General features: G+C 38.1%; 1 protein-coding gene and 1 pseudogene across 1 annotated transcript in view; one reads left to right on the top strand and one right to left on the bottom strand.

Annotated features, from left to right (window-relative positions):
• The first annotated feature begins 432 nt into the window (after positions 1-432).
• The window catches only part of LOC150102040 (synergin gamma-like), a 228,772-nt gene continuing 203,554 nt past the window's right edge, over positions 433-25,650 (top strand). The window contains exon 1 of the mRNA XM_090400155.1: positions 433-709. Coding sequence (XP_090256281.1) covers positions 693-709 — 17 coding nt within the window. The 5' untranslated portion in view covers positions 433-692. The remainder of the gene's footprint in view (positions 710-25,650) is intronic.
• LOC150102041 (5S ribosomal RNA) lies at positions 5,058-5,176 on the bottom strand (annotated as a pseudogene).

Here is a 25,650-nt window from a genome sequence, read left to right as displayed (position 1 = left end):
AGCTTAGATGGGTTCAACAGAAGCTCTGGTGCGACCTAAAAGAATTTCCATGCTTTTAATATAGCAATGGAAAGCTTGTTGTCGTATGAGAGAGCAATCCGTAAAATTCAAAACTGCAGCATTCTGTAATTCTTGATATTGATATTTTACAGGGTGCCATAATAATAACAACCACGATTATTATTATTATTATTACTTACTCGACATTAAGTTAAATTTCTCATTTTCATCTTTTATTATTATTATTATTATTATTATTATTATTATTATTATTATTATTATTATTATAACCATTACAGTATATAGTTCATTTCGTAAAATCTGTCTTAAAACTATCATAATTTCTCACTTCTATATAATATATAATATTGAATTATGGTCAGGGCTTATCAGCTGTTAATGCTGATTTGAACTCTCCCAGTGAACTGTGCAGTGGGTTCTTTTTAGTAATTTTTTTTCGACTCAATTTGCCTGATTCTTCCTGTAGTTTTATATTTATATATGAATTTGCGTTGGCTTTTGAATATTACTTCCACTTGACAATCAACTGCGTTTAAAAGAAGATGCAAGAATCCTTTTTAAAATGAAAAGAATCAAGTGATGTTGCATTGATAATGTTGCAACATATGCTTTCCCGGCATTTTGCACGAAATTGCATTATGATATACCAGGTATCACATTAGATATGAATCATGGCGCATAGTATAAGGTAAGTGACTACAGATAATAAACGTATCGTAAAAGTATTGAGTAAAGAAATACTGGACTTCATTAAGCAAATCGGTGTAAAGTGATGTGTATTTTGGAGTAAATAAAGAAAACAAAACAGATATTTGGAAATGCATTTTTTTTTTTTTTTGAAAAGTGGAAATTGTTTTTATGTTTATTAAATGACCCTTCTTTATTAGAACACTGCATATCTTCAGATTAATGTAGTCATTTAGGAGTATATGTATACGCGCATAGCATTTGTAGGAGTTGCATAGGTATGTATTGTCTTTTAAAAATTTTTTTTCCCTTGCCATAAAAAAAAAAAAATAGAAGACTGATGAAGTTCTGATGATGATTAAATTCTGGCTTTAATGGCAGTAAAGTGTTCAAATGCCGAATTACAGCAGCTCACAACATGGACTGAATTACAATAGTCCATCTTCGTGCTCTCTCTCTCTCTCTCACACACACACACATCTTTTATATCTTTGACTGATTAAATGTATTTTGTGTTTGTTCTGGAAGAGAGAAATGGATATTGGATAAACACAAGGTTCAGAGACTTAGGAAGGAATTACCCAGCATTCAGAAATCTTTTAGTATTTTATGAACTGTCGAAGTTTAGGTATGTATGCAGAACTGATCCAGAATCACAGATGACATCTAAAAGCAAATGTGGGCTTTACACAACAACTGATCTACCTTGTATGGCATTCATAACTAATTTACACTGCATATGTATTGTTTAATTGCATGTGCTCTCTATCTGGTTTTCTTGTTTTGGGAGAGTAATAACCTGCTACATCCATATGAGAGTGGCTCATTCCCTTTCAGTTGAAAATCCCTTTCACATCTGGTTTCTCTTAATTTGCTGGAGTCACAAGACTCATCATAGTAACCTAGAAAACAGTATCATACCACTTCTTGAATCTATTGACTGTCCATGTTCTCACCACTCTACCAGACAATGCATTCCATGGTTCAGCCAACCTCCATTCAAAGAAACCACTCCTTACCCTCTTGCTCACAACTCACAACTTCCTTTCATAACTTTCAGGGATGGCCCCCTTGTCCTTGCACCCCCCCCTGCCAGTTCCACCAAACGAAAAACTTCCCAAATCTGGAACATTAAGTCAAAGACAATTGCAAACATAACTATGCAAAATCTGCAATAATCATAGTTGAAACATAATATAAAAATGACTAATTTAATCTAGCTTTAAATGTACATTTTGAAATATTTTCCTGCTTGGTTGGCCAATGGTTAGTGTATCCGCTCTACAGCCAAACGGCTGCGAGTTCGAATCCTGCTGTAGGCATGGATGTTTGTGATTGTCTGTGAAAATACTAGTGGTGGTGGGCAGTAGATGGTGATTGTGTAGATGATGTGGTTCGCCATAGTTGGTGGTTGAGTGGTGGAGACGGAGAGTTGTAGCCACTTTTACAATGTGCCCTTTAAACTTCAACTTCCTATCCATGAACACACCCAAATCTCTGGCTTCGGCAACCTCCTGGAATACAGTTCCACCAATGTTGTATACTGCTGCTAATCATTTCACCCCAAAATGTATAACCTTACACTTTGCCACATTAAACTGACATCCATTCTCCTTAGCCCAGTCTTCCAATCTATCCAAATCATCCTGCAAAATTTTGACATCAGGTGCATTCACTATTGCTCTACCCAACTTTGCATCATCAGCAAACAAATGAATAGTTCCTCTCAGATCCTTTCCTATATCATTAATGAACAAATTAAATCGCAGTGATCCAAGAACAGAACCCTGCAGCACACCACTAGTCACAGGCCTTCTCTTGGACTCTACTCCTTAAGTAAACTACTCTAATATCTCTCCATTAACCACCCTCCTATCCATCTCACCAACCTTATATCCATCCCCATATGCTGCAGTTTACTGATTAGAATTCCATGTGGTATCCTGTCAAGGCCTTAGCAAAATCCAGCAGTATCACTGTAAACCCATTAATCACCCTTATCCAGTTCACCTGTCACTGTGTTATAAAACGTGAGCAAGTTACTGAGGCATGATATACCCTTCACAAAAGCATGCTGTCCCTCATACAGGATCCCATTATCATCTATCCATTCCTGTATTTTGCTCTTGACTACTTTCTCCAAAACCTTGACAATGACTCCTGATATGCGGATCAGTCAGTAATTTGCAACAGCAGTCTTGGAGCCTCCTTTATATAATGGAACTATTTTCCCCTCTTTCCACCCCCTCGGGACTAACCCAGACCTGAGACTGAAATTAAACAAAATGGCCAAGGGTACTGACAATTCTTTTGCTGCTTCACGTAAGACCCGAGCTGGTGTACCATCCAATCCCACAGATGTTAATGTATTCACAGTAAGGTTTTGTAATATACTATTCACCTCCATTTCATTCACCTCAATTCCTGTATAAGCTATTGGTTCTCTCATTCCTGCAATATCACCACCTGGATGATATACTTTTGCAAAGTGCTCGCTTAGTAATTCTACTATTTCAACTGATTCAAACCTCCCTACCATCGGCATTCCTTAAAATCATTCTGGCATATATATTTTTTCTTTTACTTGCAGCATATCAAAAGAACTGTTTTGGGATTCTCTTTAGCTTGGGTTGCTAATTTCCTTTCATAATATGCTTTTGCTTTTCTTACCACACTAGTTACCTTTCTGGAACACAAAGGATCAATATTATTACCTGACACCTCCAGGGAGTCCAAGGACTCATCGAGGGAGGGCACCTGCTCGACAACTCTGTCCCCACCACTCAATCTACCAACTGACCACAACTACACCAATGTCATCTACTGCCAACCACCACCACCACCACCACCACCATTTCCACAGACACTCGCAAACATCCACGCCCACGGCGGGATTCGAACTGCAGCCTTTTGGCTGGAGAGCGGATATGCTGAACACTCGACTGGCAATATAACGTACTGTTTTGGCTGCCTTTGCAATATGTCCTCTAAACTTCCCTTCTGTATTCACAATCATCCCAAGCCCCCTTGCTTTGTCAACTTCTTGCAGTTCATTTTCATCAATATAGTACACAGCATGTGATCTCATCCTCCCAAAATGTATTACCTTACATTAGCCGCATTAAACCGGCAACCATTTAACTTTGCCCACACTGACCAGCATGTTTAAGTCATCCTGCATGTTATCTACATTACCTTCATTGACTATGGCTCTTCCCAGTTTTGCATCATCAGCAAATAAGTGGATATTTCCTGTCAAATTATTTCCAGTATCATTAAATGTACAAATTAGACAACAAAGGATCAAGTACTGAGCATCGAGGTACACTACTAGTTACTTGCATTCTCCTGGTACTCAACACCTCCATAAACCACTTTTTTATAGCTGTTCATCAACCACCCTCTAATCCAAATCATGAGCTTCAGGTCCATTCCAATTTGCTCCAATTTATGTGACAAAGTTCCACATGCAATCCTGTCAAATACCTTTGTAAAGCCCAGCAGTATCACCAAGTAAGCATTTCTTTTATCCAACTCCGCTGTTAATTTATTATAGAATGTAAGTAAATTACTAAGGCAAGACCTACCCCTTACAGAACCATGTTGCATCTTATAAAGTATCATATTCTTATTTTTATCAACTTCTCCAAAACTTTAATAACAACCATTCCTGATATACTGATTGGCCTATAATTTGCTACTTCTGTCTTGGAGCCTTCTTCATGCAGTGGAATTAGTTTCTCTCTTTCTGCTCTATTGGAACCTTACCAGAATTGAGGCTTAAATTAAACAGCTTAGTCAGAGGAGGTGCTATTTCTCTTGCACATTCTTGTAACACATGGGCTCATATTTCATCTAACCTTATGAAAGAGTTCACATTAAGGTTCTACGGTATAATAAGAAGCACTTCTGTTCTTCCATTTCTAGTCTATCATTAGTCAGTGACACATCTGGCACGGCAGTATCACAATCAAGATGGTACACCTTTACAAAAGGATCACTTAGTAACCCAACTGTTTGACCATCAGCACTTTTTAAAGTCATCCTTCCATAGTTATTATTATTATTACATAACACCACCAACACTATTTTCACCACCACCATTTCAGGGAGTCCAGAGACTCATCGAGGGAGGGTACCTGCTCTATAACTCTTTGTCTCCACCACTCCACTAACTGCAACTACCTTTATCCACACCCACCAGCGCCATCTACCGCCGACCACCACCACTATTTTCACAGACATTCACAAACATCCATGCCCAAGGTGGGATTCGAACTGCAGCCTTTTTGGATGGAGAGTGGATATGCTAACCACTCGGCCAACCAGGCCGGCAAAAAAATAATTAACGCCAGCAGCACCCAGGGTTCCCAGGTGCGCACCCTACCAAGTACTAACTGGGCCCAGGTTTGCTTAACTTCAGTGATCAGACGAGAACTGGTGCTTCCAAACTGATGTGGCCGCTGACATATTCCTCCTGTTACTGCTACATATGAAAGAACCCCTTAATACTCACAAGCTAGCTTCCTCTCATAATTAGCTTTGGCATTCTTTACCGTATAGGTCACCTTTCTTGCTTGTGTTGCTCATGTTATGCTGATCACCTTTTTCTTTATACTCCCTCCAGAACCTTTTCTTTATCTACAACTTCTGCTTAATACTATTCATCCATCATACTCCTACTTGATTTATCCTCCTGACTCTGGGTATGCAGTCTGATACTGCTTTCCTTAAAAACCCCTTAACAGCCTCCCATGCAATATCAACATATCTCCCTTCCAAATTCTCATGCCATGACATTGCTGAAGCTGACTTCTCAGTTTCTGCACTTCTGACAGTCACCTAGGTCAAGATAACATGCTCGCTTTTCCCAACTGGACGCAGTGTGGCTAAATTGGTTATTGATATGGTCTTCGATCCTTCCAACACTTTCAAACTTCTTATCTGCTTTAAAACATGCTGTCTCAGATAATTATCTCTTAGCAACTGCATAAACTCTATTTTCTTCCTTCCTTCCTTCCTCTTGACCAATGTTCCCACTAAGCTGTGCACATGTTTTACAACTAGCACAGAAAGCAAAAAATATGCTCAGACTAGATTTTCAAGATGAAATCAAAATTTATTAATTAAAGAAGTTCCACCTAAACATTAACCTATAAATTCTTTAAAAAAATACGTAACTCGGCAACACTCAAGCCTATAACCTCGCATTTTTTATTACATTCTCGAAGTTGCACAAAACTTATAAATTATTAACAGTAACCATATTTGAGGCTAGCAATTTGATGCCAAAGTGAAAGGAGTGTGGCTTAAATGTGTAATTTTTAAGTAGCATATAGAATGGCACGCGGTTTGTTTACATCTCAGGACTGACTCGTGGAAAATTCCTAAACGTGATTGGCTGATCAAATTAGTTTAAGATCATGACAAATTAAAACAATGGTTTCATAATTTTAATAAAAATAATTAAATACTTTTAAAAACTTAAATTAGAATACAATTAAAAATATTGTGGCGTTTCAAAATTCTCTAATTTTTAAAAAGAAAATAGTAGACTAAATAATAACATTCGTGTACACGCATTGAGATACAACCAAGTTAATTAAATCTATCCTCTAGGCATATCTCTTAGCTCTTGTGTTGCCCTCTGCAATGTTTAGTGTTGGTTCAGCTTTTGCCTTGCCAAGTTATTCAGTGAATAGTGTACATTTGTAAATTTATAAAAACAAAAAAAAAAACATTCTTCAAATAACAAAATTGCAAAAAACTGATGCACCATGTCAAATTCGAAGGAAGCAAAAGGTGTGAGGCGAAAACGAACTGCTAGCTGCTTTAAAAGTGAATGGCTAGATGAAATAGTGAAAACTGCTACGCCAAAAGCTCACGAGTTGATAAACATTCAGCTGCGTGAAATATTTATGTATGATGCTACAATTGGTGTTGTTTGTATTTATTGTCATGATGCAAAGGTTGCTGGGGATTTTGTTAATGGGAAGAAGTTTGATGTCACTTGGAAGTTGGACTTTTTGAAACGCCATTTGACAAGTGAAATACATCTGGATGGTGTACACAAACTTAGGCAACAAAATTGTTCATTGCCAGCTAGCTACAGGAGTACGGCATATGCTACATGAAAGTTCAGATGACTGAGAGAGAAAACGATCAAACCCAGAGCAGATTAAAGTTCTTATTGACAGTGTCTTATTAGTTGTTAAGATGAATAACTCTTTACTTTCAGTTCAACATATTAATGAACATATGGAAAAGTATGTTCAACTCCCAGACAGCTGGTGAAGCAAAAATTATGCATTTGAATTTCTGGAAACAATCAATTTAATTGTTGAAAATGACATGTTTGAGCAAATTGCATCTGCAAATTTCCACACCTTAACCATTGATGAAAGCACTGATATAACTGTTAACAAATGTCCCATTCTCTATTTTAAGTTTAGACCTAAAGATTGTAATGAATATAAAACATATTTTGGCAGAATAATTCAGTTGCAGGCATGTGATGCCTCCTCCATTGTGTTAGCTATTAAACAGTTTTATCAAGAAAAGAAACTTGATCTCCAAAAAATGGTGATGTTTATTTCTGATGGAGCCACAGTGATGCTGGGCAAAGTTAATGGTGTCGCTGCAAAACTTGAATTAGAAGTTCCACATCTTGTCCAGCAACACTGTGTAGCTCACTGTGAGGATCTGGGGATCTGTGATACATGGAAGGAAATTAAACTAATCAGAGATATTGATACATTAATGAGAACAGTGTACACACTCTTTTCTTGTTCCAGAGTGAAAAGACATGAATTTAAAGAAATTGTCAAGGCATCTGAAAATGAAGCTATTGCCTTCAGACTACTCAATGAAGTGCGGCGGCTATCCAGACATTTTGCATTACAGGCAATAATAAGAAACTATGAGGGACTGATCACATATTTTGAAAAAGACAAATCAAATGATCCCATGGTTAATTATTGTCACAATAAATTAACTAACGTGACATTCAAAGTAGCTGTTTTAAGTGATGTTTTTGAAGAAATGGCTTCCCTGTGCAAAATCTTACAAAGGAGTAACCTTACACCACTAGACAGTCATCATTTTGCCAGAGGGAAGATTAACAAAATCAGGAATCAATATTTAGAAGGTGACGCTTGCTGGAGTGACAGAGTAAATGCTTTACTTAAACAAGAAGAGACTGAACCAGTAGATACTAGGCCCCTATTAAATTTTATAAATTGTTTATGTTGTGCACATTTAGAGGATAGATTCCCTGAGAATGAGATACAAGAATGGTCAGTATCTAATATCTCCTCTATTTCACATTGTGATTTCTCATTTGGTAGTGAACATGTTAATGCCCTTTGTCTTAAATATGATTTTCTGGATGATACTACAGAAATAATTAGTCAATTTAATGATTTCAAATTTTCTGTACAAGAAAAAATTAAATGCAAAATGATATAAAATTTTACACAAATGGTTGTATTTGCTCTTCAAAATGAGCAGTTTTGTGATTTGGCAAAGTTGATAGATATTGGAGGAACCTTCCTTGCATTTAGTACAGACTGTGAGCGAGGTTTTAGTCTAATGAATCAAATAAAAAACCAACTTAGAAACCGTTTAGGAGAATGTCATTTGGATATGCTAAGGAGAGTGAAAAGTTACCAATTATATGGAAATTCAATTAATTTAGATAGTGTGTATAAAGAATGGGTGAATGCCAAAGACAGAAGAGAGAAAAAATAAAGAGATAGAAGCTAGAACTAAACAAGATGAGAATTAATAACGGACTTATTATGAATGTTTAACAAGGTGAGAATTAGTAATGGGAATATTTTTTTATGTATGTTTAGAGTTATTTGCAAAGTTAGAAAATTTAATTAAAAGCAATCAGTTACTAGTGTTATCATTTTTTTTTTTTACTTTATTTCTTCTAATCAGATCAATATTAAACACATAAAATATTTATGTTAGCTCTCTGATTGATGTCACACAACTTACTTGGTGATGGTAATAATACACACACTTAGAATCCTATCTAGTACAGTCAGTATCGTGTTGGCCTCGCATGTGCGAAGTCCCCGGATCGAGTCCTGCTGAAGGCTTGTGAATCGCGATTTCTGACTGTTTACTGGGGAGGCTACTGCCGTGTGCAGGAACACGGTGGTGGAGTTGGGGTGACCAGGCTGACGTCCCATTGACACCAGAAGGTAAAGAGTGAACTAAAATCTTTTAACTTTTTTGCTTAAATGATCAGTACGGTGATTTGTATGGGTGCGCACGTACTTTTCAAAAGAAGGCAAATTTTGCACACACGCAAATTTCTGTGTACACTCACAGCAAAAAATTAGAGGGAACAATGCTCTTGACCGTTCCTTCTCCCAATCTATGTTCGCATAGTTAAAATTTCCAATAATAACTACTACATCTGCACTCATCATGTAAATTTGCCAGTGCATGCCATCTACGTTCTCCCTTATATCCCCTGGTTTATAGCATCATCCAATTATATATTTCATTCTGTTGATCCCTATCTCACACCAAATAGCCTCAAATGAATGGCCCTCTGTATGCTTGTCCTCTTGAGGCATTTCTACTATTTTTGGCTTCAATTCTTTGACTGTCATTAGTAAAGTCCCTTTCCCCATTCTGTCTCCTCTCCTCCTTGGAAACACCGTATCCTTTTAGATTCTATCCCTATAACTTCGTCAACCAAGTTTCACTAATTCCTATAATTTTTGGCCAAGTTGTACTAAATAATGCCAGAAATTCCTCACACTTATTCCGAATACTTCTGGCATTAGTATACATAAACTGCAAAACTCCATTCATCCTATAACTGCTATGTGTGTTGTGTGTGTGAATTAGCCCACTCTGTGCATAATTTACTTTCTGATAATATTTATTGAAAGTTTATTTTTCACTTGGTCAGACTATAATAAATTTAGTTTAATCCTTTATCCAAGTGTGTGCAAACAAAGTTTGCGCCTGAAAGTATCTTCAGGACTGGGGTAAAGTGGTACAACACCGGGCAACTCCTTGCAAAGGTGGAGCAAGCTACCAACACTCCTATCTCAGTATCTCCCATAATGCAAAACACATCTCCTTGCGGATATGTATAATGTTATGCATTAAGGGAAAGGCCACTACCCAGACTAGTTTCGACCTTTATTGAGGTCTCTTCAGTGGTAGTCCTGAAGATACTTTCAGGCGCAAACTTCGTTTGCACACACTTGGATAAAGGATTATACTAAATTTATTATAGTCTGACCAAGTGAAAAATAAACTTTTGACATCTTTCTCTAAATCCAGAGTAATTTAATAAAAAGGTGGCACACCGTTTGGCAGCTCCTATAGGAGGAGATGACCTTGCTAATGCTTCTGCCTTGGTATCTTCACTTGGGCCTGGCTCCCACTGAAGAGACCTCAATAAAGGTTGAAACTAGTCTAGGTAGTGGCCCTTCCCTTAATGCATAGCATTATACATATCTGCATGGAGATGTGTTTTGCATTATGGGAGATACTGAGATAGGAGTGTTGGTAGCTTGCTCCACCTTTGCAAGGAGTCGCCCGGTGTTGTACCACTTTACCCCAGTCCTGAAGATACTTTCAGGCGCAAACTTTGTTTGCACACACTTGGATAAAGGATTAAACTAAATTTATTATTACTGATAATATTTAATCTAACATTGTTCAAAAATGTAAGGTATTAAAATTTGGGAAACAAAGATGGGATGTAGAATTTACACTTGGTGGGGATATACTGTTGGAGGTGGAGGATATAAGAGGTCTTGGGGTGATGGTGGATAAGGATTTAAAATTTAGAAGCAACATTGCCGAAATTGTGAGGACAACAATGAATTCTGAGAATAATGCAAAGGACACTGACTTTTAGAAGTAAGGAAATTCTTGTTCCATTGCATAAGGTCTTAGACCACATATGGATTACTGTGCACAGATTTGATCACCTGGTTTTCAAAAGATGAAGAGATGTTGGAAAGTGTCTAGAGGAAATTGACTAAGGTAGTTTCTGATCTCTGGAATGTTGAATATGAACCGCTCTTTCTGCAGCAAGATGGTAGAACATGAGCCTCACCTAAAATATCTTGGAGTGAGCCTGGACAGAAGCCTAACCTGTAAAAGGCACATCACCAACCTGTACAACAAAATTAAAACGAGAAAACATTAATATCATTTCAAGGCTTGCTGGAACAACCAGGGGTTGTGGGGCAGAAGTCCTAAGGTCATCTGCACTAGTCCTCGCATTCTCTGCAGCAGAATACTGTGTCCCCTATCCCATGGCTGCCTGTCCTATCTAATATTGCTTCACTAAATATATGGAGAAGACAAGCCTCAATTTAGAGTTAATAAAGTAATGAGCAACCTGCTCCTGCCCCTTCACCAGACTCTCAAAAATCCACCTAGTCTTGGACTAAAATCAAGAAACCCTTTCTGGTCCGTGGATGAATTATCTTCAGCTGTCTTACCATCAACATCTAACATGTGGAGAGAACACTGGTCCAACAATTTCCAAACAAATGACTTCCTGGTTGAAGATTCTGGTTTTGCTCTTTCTTCAGTCTGGTTTTGCTATTTCTAGGAAGATTTAGTCATCTGTCAACAGGATCAGAACTAACTAGGGCATGTGGCTAACTACTACACAAATGGAAACTGTCAGACCACCCCTATTGTGACTGTTTCCCCCACCCCCCCTCAGCCCAGACGATCACTCATATTGTGAATGACTGCCCAAGGTGGCAATTTCATGGTAACCTCCAAGACATTCACGAGGTGATAGATGAGGCCCTGGATTGGCTTTTTGGAATAGACATTGACCTAGTTGCTTTGTATTCTTTTTGCCATAAGAATAAATAAATAGTAATAAATTTAGTTTAATCCTTTATCCAAGTGTAAGCAAACAAAGTTTGCGCCTGAAGTATCTTCAGGACTGAGGCCACTCGTAGTAAAGGTGAACCAAGCTCTCAGCACCCCTGTCTCAGTATCTCCCATAATGCAAAGCACATCCCCTTGCAGACATGTATAATGCTATGCATTAAGGGAAGGGCCACTACCCAGACCGGTTTTGACCTTTATTCAGGTCTTGTCAGTGGGAGCCAGACCCAGAAGTGGTGTAAACAAACAAATCCAAGTGTAAGCAAACAAAGTTTGCGCCTGAAGTATCTTCAGGACTGAGGCAACTCATAGTAAAGATGGACCAAGCTCTCATCACCCGTCTCAGTATCTCCCATAATGCAAAGCACATCTCCTTGCAGACATGTATAATGCTATGCATTAAGGGAAGGGCCACTACCCAGACCGGTTTCGACCTTTATTGATACTTCAGGTGCAAACTTTATTTGCTTACACTTGGATAAAGGATTAAACTAAATTTATTATAGTCTAACCAAGTGAAAAAAACTTCCAAAATCTTTCTCTAATCTAGAGTAATTTAATAATAAGGTGGTACATCTTTTGGCAACTCGTATAGGTAAATATGACCTCTCCATTTCTTCTACTTTAGTATAACCACTTCTGAGCCTGGCTCCCACTGATGAGACCTCAATAAAGGTCGAAACCAGTTTGGGTAGTGGCCCTTCCCTTAATGTATACCATTATACATGTCCACAAGGAGATGTGCTTTGCATTATGGGAGATACTGAGACAGTGCTGATGAGAGCTTGGTCCACTTTTACTACAAGTTGCCTCAGTCCTGAAGATATTTCAGGCGCAATCTTTGTTTGCTTACACTTGGATAAAGGATTAAACTAAATTTATTACAGTCTAACCAAGTGGAAAAAACTTCCAATGAATAAATAAATGAATAAATGATAATAATTCACAGAGATTATTGATCTTAATATTATAACATTTGACTCTATCACCAGCTTCTCTAACATACCCACTTCTCTAACATACCCCTGTGTTAACCATTTATTCTATCCTTTATCAATGAATGTTCTAAATGGCACATGCCCAATCTGTTTAAGTGTGAACCATCACTCTTAAAAGTTCCTTTCTTTTATTGAACTCATTCCAGACATTCATAAAATGATTATTCAGTTTCATTTCTTTACAAAAGTTTTTACAATTTTGACATCATACTATTTGCTTTAATCACTCTTCTGTAAAATTCATCACCAGTTTTTGGTAGCACACTCATGGTCTTTCCACTCTTGCTCTCTCTATTCACTGCTATCATCAATTCTTTCAAATCCTGTCTCATAGAAAATCTTTCACTACCTAGATCATTCATTCCCACTACTACAGTAATCTCACTCACTCTATACTTCTGCAACTTCACAGGCTCAGTTATATCCCTAATCTTAGACCTTGGATGACTATAGCACTATATCTTTGGAGAGATATCAGAGAGTGGTTTATTCAGGAGTAGAGTCCAAAAGACAGCCTGTGACTAGTGGTGTGCCGCAGGGTTCTGCTCTTGGATCACTACTGTTTAATTTGTTCATTAACGATATAGGAAAGGATCCGAGAGGAACTGTGCATCTGTTTGTTAGGTAGATGCAAAGTTAGGTAGAGCAATTGTGAGTGCACAGGTTGTCAAAATTTTGCAGGATGATTTCGATAGTTTAGAGGACTGGGCTAAGGAAAATGGATGTCAATTTAATGTGGCAAAGTGTAAGGTTATGCATTTTGGAGTGAAAAGATTAGCAGCAGTATATCACATTGGTGGAACCATACTCCAAGAGATTGATGAGGCCAGGGATTTGGAAGTGTTGGTGGATAGGGAGTTGAAGTTTATGGGGCACATCGCAAAAGTGGCTAAATCAGCTCATCAAATCACTTGGTTACCGAAAAAATACTTTAACAAGCAGAGACAAACAAGTTATTGTTCCTCTATATTGAGCCCTGATAAGACTCCATCTGGACTACTGTGCCCAGATATGGGCGCCAGGGTTTCTTCTTGATGGGGAGAAGGTGGAGAGGATCCAGAGACGAGTGACCAAGATGGTGGCAGGTCTGTGGAATGAACCTTATGAGAACAGATTGAAGATTTGTGGGTTGCAAAAATTGGTTGATAGGCAGAAAAGGGGTGATATGATTGAGACATTCAAATTACTGAAGGATTTCTATAAGATTAATCCAGAAGATATTTTTGAGAATAGGACTGGTGGTGGGAGGACTAGGGGCCATACATGGAAGCTGGGCAAGAATGTGGTTAACACGGTTGTTAGAGCTAGGTTTTTTACTTGGAGAGTGGTAATTGAGTGGAATAAGCTGCCAGAGTCTGTTGTGGGTGCTATGACCATGAATGAGTTCAAGGTGAGGTATGATAGATACTGTGTGAATGTCGAATAGTTGTGTTTGACATGATGTTAGGGCCTCCCTCAATGAGTCTGTCGACTCCTTGGAGTTGCCCGAAATAATAAAAAAAGTATATAGTCAATTTGATTTCTGTGTTGTCCATCAGGTGATATCCATGTGTACAATCTTCTTTTGTGCTGTTTTAACCAGGTGTTAGCAACAAACAAAGAATTCTCTGCACAAAACTCAAATAGTCTCTTCCCTGCAGTATCACGAATACCTAAATCAAAATGACTGGTTATTCCTTGTTCCTCATTCTCTCCCACTTTTGCATTCCAATCTCCAATAAGTAGCCATAAATCTCGTTTTGGTGCTGCATCTATCATGTAACTTGCCATAAAATTCTTCAATGTCTTCTTCTGATGCCTCTGTAGTAGGTGCGTAAACCTGAATGATGGTCATATTCATTGGATGTCCACTCACTCCGAGAGAAATTATTCTGTCACTCACTGGATTATAACCCAATACATACCTAGCCATCTTTTTCCTGAGTAAGAAAGAACACCATTTTTTCGACTTGTCTCATGTCCTGAGTAATGTACCATATAGTCTACTGACTGAAAATGGCCATTCCTGTCCATCTGTTTTACTTATTCCCAATATATCCAGCTTCTTGTGCTCCATTTCCATCTTTATTATTTCCAGCTTATCTTGGTTCATACTTCTAACATTCCACGTTCCAATCCTGTGGTTTTTTTTGTGAAACAGGGAGCCTCCCTTTTCCAACCAGCAACATCCGTGACCAAGCTTCCTTCCGGGTTTGACCTGGACACATCATAAAAACTATTTATGATAGGAGTGATGTTAGCTTGCTTCACCTTTGCAACGAGTTGCCCAGTGTTGTTCCACCTTAACCCACTCCTGAAGATACTTTCAGGCGCAAACTTTGTTTGCTTACACTTGGAGAAAGGATTAAACTAAATTTATTATATCATAAAAACTAGTTCTACTTGTGGAAGCCCTCTGTTCTTCCCCAGTTGCATGTTGGATGCCCGGGGTCTTACCATCCAGCACCATATCGTACTTTCTCATTTTTGGCATGTTCATGGAATGTTCTTGGCAAGGTACAGAGGTGGTTTGCCATTGCCTTCCTCTGGAATATTTTTTGACTTCCCAGTCTAGATCTGCACTGTTCTGTGAAAACGGGGGCACCTCTGGAAGGATGTGACTCTTCGCCACTCAGTGCGGTCTTGGTAAAGAAGAGGCTAGGTGTCTGTAATAGAGATGTATTGCGCATATCTTTAACCTGGAATAATTCCCTGTAAAGAAAATTATCCCTTACCCCCATATCAAGCAATACTTAGTCTTTATTTGAAATGTAAGTCAGCAGCTAGAATTGAAGGAAGTACAGGAAGATGGTTTAATGTTAAATCTGGTGTCAGACAAGGATGTACGTTATCAATATGGATTACATTATGAATGAAAGTGGTATTAAACATGATATCAAAATTGATGGTGTTAATGTCAGCTCTTTGCTTTATGCGGACGATATTATACTTCTAAATAAATCCGCTACGAGTCTGCAAGATTCCCTGACTAAATTGAATGACTGTTGTGATAGATATGGTTTGAAGGTCAGCAATAACAAGACAAAGATAATGAAAATAGGCAGAAGCATTGAAAATATCAGCTGCATTGTGAATGGAGAACCTATAAAACAAGTAAAACATTTCAGCTACTTAGGCACGATTTTTAGTGAAAATGGTAAATTAAATATGGAAATAGACAACAGAATAAACAAAACTGGTATGGTAGGAAGTCAACTGAATAAATTTATATGGAATAAGAGAGAAATTAGCCAAAACATTAAATTAGCTGTATACAAGACAGTGTTCAAACCAATTGTAACTTATGGATCTGAGAGCCGGGTCAGAAGTAAAACACTTGACCAAAGACTAGAGACCGGAGATATGAGAGTGAAAAGATTAGGGGCATGAACAAATAGCATCAATGGCAATATCATATTAAAAATGAGGATATTAGGAAAGAACTTGACATTGTCAGCATCCAGGAATGCATTAGCAGAGCTAATCTCAGGGGGTATGGTCACTTAAACAGAATGGGCGAGAAAAATTAGCCAAACAAGTGTTCTCTGCCAGGTTGGCAGGAAAAAGACCCAGAGGAAGACCAAGATATAGGTGAATTGATACGATAAAAAGTGCCTTAGAAGGTAGATATATAAATAAGAGATCTGGCAATGTTGTAGCTTTGACAGGTAACAGATTGATTTGGCAGAAAATTGTAGGTAGAAAGTTAGTAATGATGTAAATTTTTCATGTAGTACTATCATATTCTGTACACCCCGTGAGGGTAAATGTCAGAATTTGATGATGATGATGATTTTAACTTTAGAAATTATGGTTTTTCCAAAGCGCTGTCATTGGAAATTGGACATAAGGATTTAAGTTTATAAATAACAACCCTATATAAAGAATGGAAAGGAAAATCTGTAAGTAGAGATTTTACAACTGATGGAAGGGAGCACAATGACTATTATACTGCCATAATTAGTACCCATTTTCTTACTTGTATGACTGGGACATTTTTGCTATCGCACCTTCATTATTTTACAGATCTTCAGTGATATCATCTTATACATAATTAGAAAAACATAACTGATATAGGACGACTTACCTATTGAAGACGACCTGCTCAAGCACCAATCCAAGAATAAAAAAAAATAACTGAGATACAAATTATATTTTTTATTGCATAATAGCCAGTTTAATTCTTGCATTATTGTGAAATAATCAGATATTCCCTGACTATAAATGTCATTTTTGGACTTCGTGAAAATTGACCAACTCCAACACTATACCTCACAGGAGAAAGAGGATTTTACCAGACGATAGAGCATAAAATTTTACATATGCAGATCACATTAACTCCATTTTCAGCAAAATTCGAGTTATAGGGTTTTCCCAGAAACTCCATGCTTACCCTAATCATCATAATATAAAAAAAAAAACACACCACAACAAGAATGTTTTACTAAAAACATGAAGTTTACAGCACTAAATCAACTTCCAGCCACATGTCACAGCACCATCTTCACATTTTTTCTGTCATTGATATAAAGCTGGATAGTAATGGTCCCAGTATAGAACCCTGTGGAACTCTTTGGGTAGCTTTCCTTCTCTCTGATATTGCTCCCCACCATACACAACCCTTTGATAATTAGACAGCCAATTTCCAATCCATTCCATCAACCTGATATCTGAACTATATGTTGCAACTTAATAACTTGCCATGTGAAATCCTCTCAAATGCTTTTGCAAAATCCAGAAATCTTAAACACTATCACCACAGAATTAATACAAACTGGTCTATAGTTTTTGATACCTTCATTCACAGTCATCCTTATGTATTGGCACTGTCTTACTCCTCTTCACTTTCCTAGGACATGTCCAATTGCAAGGTTTTCATAAACAGCCAGGTCAGTGGTGCTATTAGTTCTTTAGCATATTCTTTTAAAACAAATGGTGAAATTTCATTCCGAGCACATAGTAATTTAAATGCATCCACTTCTCACTTCAATCCCTTCCTCTATGAATAAAACCAACTTTACCAGAATGAATTATCCTAATAAAGTATTCATTAAACATTCCACTATGACATTGGTGACTTAACCAATAAATTACCCTGCTAGATGCAGCCCCTGTTGCATCTAGCAAGGTAATTTATTTTTATTTATTTAACGGATGAGTAAAAATACAAGAAATTAATGAGCAAAGCTATATACAGTTTGACAGCTCATTTAACCCATTGATGGCCCTATTTTGGAGTAAATGCAAGTTCCTGAAGCCTCCAGGGAAGCATTGTGTGGAGCAGTCATCAGTGATATGGTGCATAGTCTGCAGAGTACCGCACACATGCAAAAGGGAGAGACTATGAAATTCTCCACAAATGTAAGTGGGCTCAATGGCCTTGTCTGGTCCTTAATCTGTTTATCTGGCTCCCAAGGTGTGACAGTTGGATCTGTGATCAGGTAATTATACTTCATTCCAGAGTTTTTACTGTATTTCCACAAGCCAGGTGGGAGATCTAGAGTAAGGCAGCAAGCTGGAGAGATATCTTGATGTGTAGAAAGGTTCATGCCATTTCTGATTTTGTTTCTTTTATGGTAGCTTCTTTTCTTCTGAAGCATGGAGGAGTGATGTGGGAAAGAACAGGCAACCATAGGAAAGGAGTAGATCTTAAATTACCAGAGATAATTTTCATTGTTATGTTAGGCTGTATGTTCACAGATATGTGCAGTGACTTTGTCTCCAAACTGATGAAAAATACCTTGCCATTGGGAAGACCAGAGCCAGGACTACAGTTCTGAGATAACTATGATACGAGATATAAACTCACATAATATATTTTATTGGTTTTAATAAAAATTAAAGGTGAAAATTATACTATTAAATAATCTTTTTACGTGAGTTTTTCCATTATTAATTTTGTATTTATATTTTATTGGTGTAGAATTTTCGCCTAAGTATCATAGGCATCTTCAGTACAGGAACACGTAATGGCAATTGAACATTAACAATGTTCAGTTTCCTTACCCTGAACACCATAATATATATATATATATATATATATAAACAATACTCCACAACAAGAACGTTTTACTAAAATCAAAGTTTACAGCTAAATCAACTTCCAGTCACATGTCACAGCACCACCATCTTCCCAGCCTTTCTATCATTGATATAAAGGCAGGATAATAATGGTACTGGTATAAAAACCCCTGTGGAACCTCACATGTAACTTTCCTTCTCCCTGATATTGCTCCCTACAATACACAACCTTTTGATATTTTTGAGCACGGGGCGGTGAATTTGAGCTGTGCAGAAGAAAGTGATTTTTAATCGGTGAATAGTCTGTTTTTTCCCCGTTTTTCTATGTTTTTGAGTGCTAAATTGTTTCTCTGAATACGAGTATACTACAGTGGTTGTTTTTTAGATTTTAGTTGCTGTCGCGATATAATATATTTTGGTTACCGTCAGAATCGAATGCATAACGGTGGAAGACAAAACGAAGCTAAGTTTTCATTACTGTATTTAGTTATATTTCATTTTATTTAGTGTACTTAAATGTTTTGTTTTGCTTGTAATTGTTTGTGCTTTTTTTTTCTTATTTATTTAACGGAATTTATTAATTGAATAATTAACGATTACGCTACTTGGCAGTAAGGAATGATGGCGGATTCAGCTGCAGTTGCAAGTGGCGTATCGCCTAGTCCTCCGCCATTTAAGAACTCTATTTTAAGAAATATCATAAGGGACTTTGTGGCATGCAGTACTTGCGGCATGTATGCGTCTCGGGAATTAGATATGTGGTTTGTGAAAGAGCAGAGAGCGTATGTGTGCAAAATGCAGGCAGTGGGAGGAAATAAGTGTATTCGAATTATCAATATCCGAACTTGTTTCTCCAGGAATGGGGAATGAATGTAGGAAGACAAGTAGTGCAATAGGAGAGAATGAAAAAAATATATATATGAATGAGAAAATAATAGTTGATAGTGTGGAAGGCGTGAGTGACTGTGAAAGTTTAGAAGATGGTTTTGTTTGGGAGAGTGAATTTAGATTAAGAGTGACTGACCTGCAGAGGGAGATAGATGAGCTGAAAGAGGAGGTGGAATGTCTTGTGAATGAGAGCAGAAGTATGAAAGATAAGATTAGGAGAATGGAAGAGATAAATGCAAGCCGAATCAGTGGGGGAGAGAGAGAAAAATTTGGGAGTGTTAGAAGAGGAGAGAAAGGAAACAGAAGAGAGGGAACGAGTGAGAGGTATGTGGGTGCTAGAAGAGGAGAGAACGGAAACAGTAGAAGAGAGGGAATGAGAGAGAGGTATGGGAATGCTAGCAGACAAGAGGATGGAAAGATGGAGAGATGGAATGAGAGAGAGAGATATGAAAGTGCTAGAAGAGGAGAGAATGGAATGAGAGAGAGAGATGGGAATGCTAGAAGATGAGAGGATGGAAACAATAGGAGAGATGGAATGAGAGAGGGATATGGAAGTGCTAGAAGTGGAGAAAATGGAAACAGTAGGAGAAGGGAATGAGACAGATGTACGGGAGTGCTAGAAGAGGGGAGAATGGAAACAGTAGGAGAGAGAGGTATGGGAATGCTAGAAGAGAGAATAGCAGTAGAAGAGAGGGAATGAAAGAGACCTATGGGAATGAAAGAAGAGGAGAGAATGGAAACAATAGGAGAGAGAGAGAGAATGATAAGAGGTATAATGTATGGCGACTCAATGATCTGTGGTGTTCAAGATAGGATGCGTGCGGAGTGTTTGCCAGGAGGAACAATAGAAAGGGTGGCTATGGCAATTAAGAGAGGTGAAAGGGTGGATGAGATGATTGTGATGTTAGGAACAAATGATTTGAGTGATAATGTAAGTCGGGCAGCGAGAAATATGAGATTTTTGCTTGAGGCTGTACGGAAAAATAGTGTGCGTGTTACCTAGGTATGATAATGATGAACTGAGCAGAAGAGCGGTGATATTGAATGGCATAATAGCGAGAATGTGTGACAAGAGAGGACTGGTATATGTGGATGCTTGGAGTACGTTTGAGGAAAGAGAGGATTTGTATGCGAGAGACCGCTTATATTTGAATGAGGAAGGACATAGGCATCTGGAGAAATTGCTGTTCTGAACGAGTCAGTGTGTCCCAGGGAGGATGATAGCAGGAGTGGCCTCTTGTGGAAATGGATACTTGGGAGAAGGGAGACGATGTCAGGTAGCACTGAGCCCAGTGGAGTCTAGAAGGGATAATGCTGGGTATAGAAACAATGGCATTTATATGCTTTATACTAATTCCAGGAGTATCTGGAATAAGGGAGAGGAATTGGTGGTGCAGATAGCATCAGCCTGGCCAAAAATTATTGGGATCACTGAGACGTAGTTGACAGAAGGGGATATAATAACAGGAATAGAAGTCGGTGGATATAGCATTTTTCTTCAGGATAGGAGGGAAGGGCGTGGTAGTGGGGTATTGCTTATGATAAGTGATGACCTATGTCCTCTAAGAGTGGAGGCTTTTGAAGGAAGTGAGACAAATGATTTTAAGAGCATATGGTGTGAGGTAGAGGTATGCAAGACAGGATATTTAGTGGGGGTGTTGCTACAGACCAAGGAGCACAGAGGATGGGGACCAGAAGATGTTTAGACAGCTGAGTTTGGCAAGTGCAAGAAGAATGATTGTTATGGGAGATTTTAACTACAGTAGTATAAATTGGAGAGAAGAAGATGCATGTAGCAATAGGGGAATGGAATTTCTAGAATTTTTGAGGGACAAATGTCTTAGACAACATGTAACAGAGGGAACAAGAGGTTCAAGAGTTTTGGATTTGGTTATAGCATCAGAAGAGTTGATAATAACTGAGATGACATCTCTCCCATCAGTTGGAGAGAGTGACCACATGGTTTTGACTTGGAAAATGAATAGACATGCAGGAGTATCAAAGAGACGGGAACTTATGTGGAATTATAAAGCAGGTGATTATAATAGTCTTGGACGTCAACTTCGGGAAGTTTCATGGAGGGAGGAATTGGAAGGCCGGGATATCATTAGTGCGTGGGAAATTGTGAAAGAATATTTGTTAGCAGCAATGGTAAGTTGTATACCACGAGTGAAGAAGAGGACACAATTTGGAGTAAAGTGGATGACAAACAATATTAAACAGGAATTGCATGCGAAAAAGAAGCTATGGAAGAGATATAAGGAGACAGGTAAAGAGAGGATGCATGAAGAATATAAGACACAGGCCAGAAGAGTGACTAGTGTGGTACAGAAAGCGAAACTGGAATATGAGAGGAGGTTGGCCCTAAGATCCAAAGAAAATCCTAGGGAATTTTTTAGCTATGTGGCCAGTAGGAGGAGAAATGACTGTGGAAGAATGATATTGTGGGATAAAAATGGGAATAAAGTGACTGATGCAGAGGACATAGTGAAATTGTTCAATGAACACTTTATTGGAGTATTTCATCCTAGAGGAGTGAGTTTTAATGCTAGAGGGATAGGGCTGGTTCGAGGTTTAGAGGTACTGGAGGAGAGTGTGTTTCAGATACTGAGTACTCTGGATGTCAGTAAAGCTTTGGGACTGGATGGTATTTCACCACGAGTTTTGAGAGAATGTGCCAGGGAACTGACAGTGCCTTTAACCTGGCTTTTCAATGAAAGTCTGGCTTCGGCAAAGGTGCCCAGGGAATGGAAGGAAGGTAAGATAGTGCCATTTCATAAGGGTGGTAACAGACTGGAAGTGTCTAATTATTGGCCAGTCTGTGTGTCATCAGTAGTTGTTAAGATTTTGGAGAAAGTAGTGAGGGACCGTATACAACATTGGGCAGATGAGGGTAATGTTATCTGTGAGAGTCAACATGGATTTGTGAAATGGCACTCTTGTTTTAGCAATATGCTAGCCTTTTATAATCAAGTTCCAAGAACATTAGATGAGGGAAAGGCATATACTGCAATTTTCTTAGACTTAGCAAAGGCATTTGACAGAGTGCCACATGATAAGCTGATATTTAAGTTGCAGTACAGGGGTCTGGATGTCAGATTGGTCAACTGGATTCAGGATTGGCTGTCTGATAGGTATCAGAGAGTTGTGTATGGTGGAGCAGTTTCAAGGAGACAGAGGGTTACAAGTGGGGTCCCACAGGGCTCAGTACTAGGACCTATATTGTTTAACCTTTATATCAATGACATTGCCAGTTGATTGCAAGGGGATGTTCAGTTGTTTGCGGATGATGCGAAGCTGGGAAGGATTATTAGTAATAGTGCAGATGTGGTAGCCCCTCAAGAGGATTTGAATAAGCTAGATAGATGGGCAAATGAATGGGAGTGTCAGTTTAATGCAGCAAAATCTAAGGTCTTGAGTTTTGGGAAACATCGATGGGATGCTGCATACTCTATGGGAGGAGTTATACTGGAGGAAGTAGGGGAGACAAGAGATCTGGGATTGATGATTGATAGAAACCTGAAGTTTAGGGGTCATATTGCAAAGGTGGTGAAGGTAACACAGAGGATTGCTGCAATTATGAGAAGGACACTGACCTGCAGAGATAAGAGGGTTATCATTCCATTGTATAAGTCTCTGATCAGACTACACTTTGACCATTGTTCTCAGATTTGGTCTCCAGGATTTGAAGGGGATAAATTAACTGTGGAAAGGATACAAACATGGATGACAAAGATGGTTTCAGGACTGTACGAGGATTGGCTGAGGGAATGTGGACTGCAGAGTTTGGTGGATAGAAGAAGGAGAGGTGATGTGATTGAGACTTTTAAACTGTTGAGAGGTAGTTACAGGGTTGACACTGGGGAGTTCTTTCGCTTGGTTGAACAGCGGGAAGGAGTGAAGACAAGAGGCCATCCCTGGAAGTTACTAATGGAAACTGTGAGGAGTGGTTTCTTTGCGTGGCGGGTGGTTGAATCGTGGAATGCATTGCCTGATGGAGTGGTGAGAGCGAGAACGGTCGGTGAGTTTAAGGAGTGGTGTGATAGACTTTGTGTTTCTTGGAGGGGGGGGACCTCCCCTCGATGAGTCTTGACAGACTTTATGTTCTTAGGAAGGATCTCCCACGATGAGTGTTTCGACTCCATGGAGGCCTGAATAATAATAATAATATCAGACAGCCAATTTCCAATCTACTCCATCCAATCCATGTTAATATTCAGTTGTCATTATGTGTTCTTGTACTGAAGATGCCTATGATACTGAGGCAAAAATCTACGCTAATAAAATATTTTACCTGAGTTTATATCAGGTATTATAATTATTTTAATTATGCCTACTCATGGTAGGCATAATTAAAATAAACATTTTACAAAACATTTTTTGTAAAATATTTTGCTTTCAGATAAGCCTTTATTTTCCAATTTGATAATATTTGTTCTAGAAGTTTTATTTTTTTGGCAATTGATTATTTTGGCTGTTTTATACAGTGAGCTTTTCTTCCATACATTATCATAAGCTGATGTTAGGTCTATAAAGATTTTTTAAACCCTTTTGCCACCCAGCTTCCATGTGGGTTGTGAAGACCAGGATCTGGTCATAGCAGCTTCTACCAGACCTAAACCCAACCTATTCATTAGATAAGATGACTTCTATTTTTGGAAAAATCCCAGAAAGGATAATCCTTTCAAAAAATTTGTAAGGAGTGTCGAACAGTGCTATAGGATAGTAGTTGTTAGGGTCATCCAGTTAACTTGTTGGGTTTTGGCAAGGTTATTATCTTTGATAATTTTGGGAGTCATTTATTATTGAAAAGAAGAAATTAGTTAGCCAGGTTTTTGTTTTTAGGTCAAGTAGATGTTGGCATGTTCCCCAGATCTTAGTCCCATGGAACACATTTTGGATGCAATATCGAGATGCTCTACTGCCCAAAATTCCCCTCCAGAAAACAAGCAATGCCTTATCCTTCCTTTGAAGGAGGAATGGGCCAGTTTGCCTCAAGAACCGAATCACTTGGTACTACACTGTGTGAACTGCATCACAATTCAGGGTGGACATATTTCATACTGAAATGTCTCTTCACATAGTGTTCCGTAAGCATTGTACGTTAATTCCTTAACTATGTCCTTAGGAAATTTATAACTTTTGCCAAAAATGTATTGCAGTTTAATTTGTGAGAAATATATAATGCATTTTTTTGTGTAATATAATTTAATTAGTATGCTGGCAATAAATTTATGTCCACATTTGGCTGTAGTCATGAAAATTTTTTCATATACAGGTAAAAATGTAGTTTGTCCTTAGCATTTCTACACCAGTGTATACTATAACATGCATTAAGAGAGGTGGGGGGGAGAGAGAATTTTGGAACATGATAGCATATATTCATGTCATTTAGTTTTTACAGTGATAGCAGAACAGCTGTTGAAGGAAGAAGATACAGCAGGTTGAATTTTTAATGATTTTTTTTTATAGTCTTTCATATAGAATGATGATGATATATTGATTTACTAGTTGGTTACATAATGATGTAACCAGCCTATAAAAAAATTGAGACCAACAGGAGTCTATATTTTCACAGTTTTCTTTCAAAGAACTAAATGCCAAACGGAATATGTTCCTAAGAAAATTTTACAAAACACGATTTTTTTTCCAAAAACATTAATTTGCTGCTTCGTCAAGGGATGCATAACTCGGTCCATATAGTATTGTCCTAAGCTTATTTTCATTCAATTCACAACATAAATTAGCTTAGTGTAATTGAATGCTTGAAACTTTTACCTAACAAAAATGCTTTTCAATATTATTATTTAAAAAGTCCAATTAGTTTTCAAAGACAAGTGAAAGACTGGATTATTATTATGATTCAGACCTCTATAGAGTTACAAGACTGATCATGGGAGGCTCACCCTAGAAAACACAAAGTTTATCATATATCATACCACTCCTTGAACCCATTGACTGTTCTTCCTCTCGCCACTCTATCAGGCAGTGCATTCCACGGTTCGACTGCCCTTCATGCAAAGAAACCACTCCTTACCCTCTTGCTCATAACTTCCAGGGATGACCCCTTGTCCTCGCTCCTTTTCCCTGTTTCACTCCTTAGTGTCAATCCTATAACTACTTCTGAACAGTTTAAAAGTCTCAATCATATCACCTCTCC

The sequence above is a fragment of the Typopeltis vanoorti genome, chromosome 11 (genome assembly GCF_054136105.1).
Source record: "Typopeltis vanoorti isolate ZY-2024b chromosome 11, IOZ_Tvanoo_1.0, whole genome shotgun sequence".
NCBI classification, from domain to species: domain Eukaryota; kingdom Metazoa; phylum Arthropoda; class Arachnida; order Uropygi; family Thelyphonidae; genus Typopeltis; species Typopeltis vanoorti.
The sequence above is the reverse complement of the archived record's forward strand: the minus strand, read 5'-3'. Positions and strand labels throughout refer to the sequence as shown.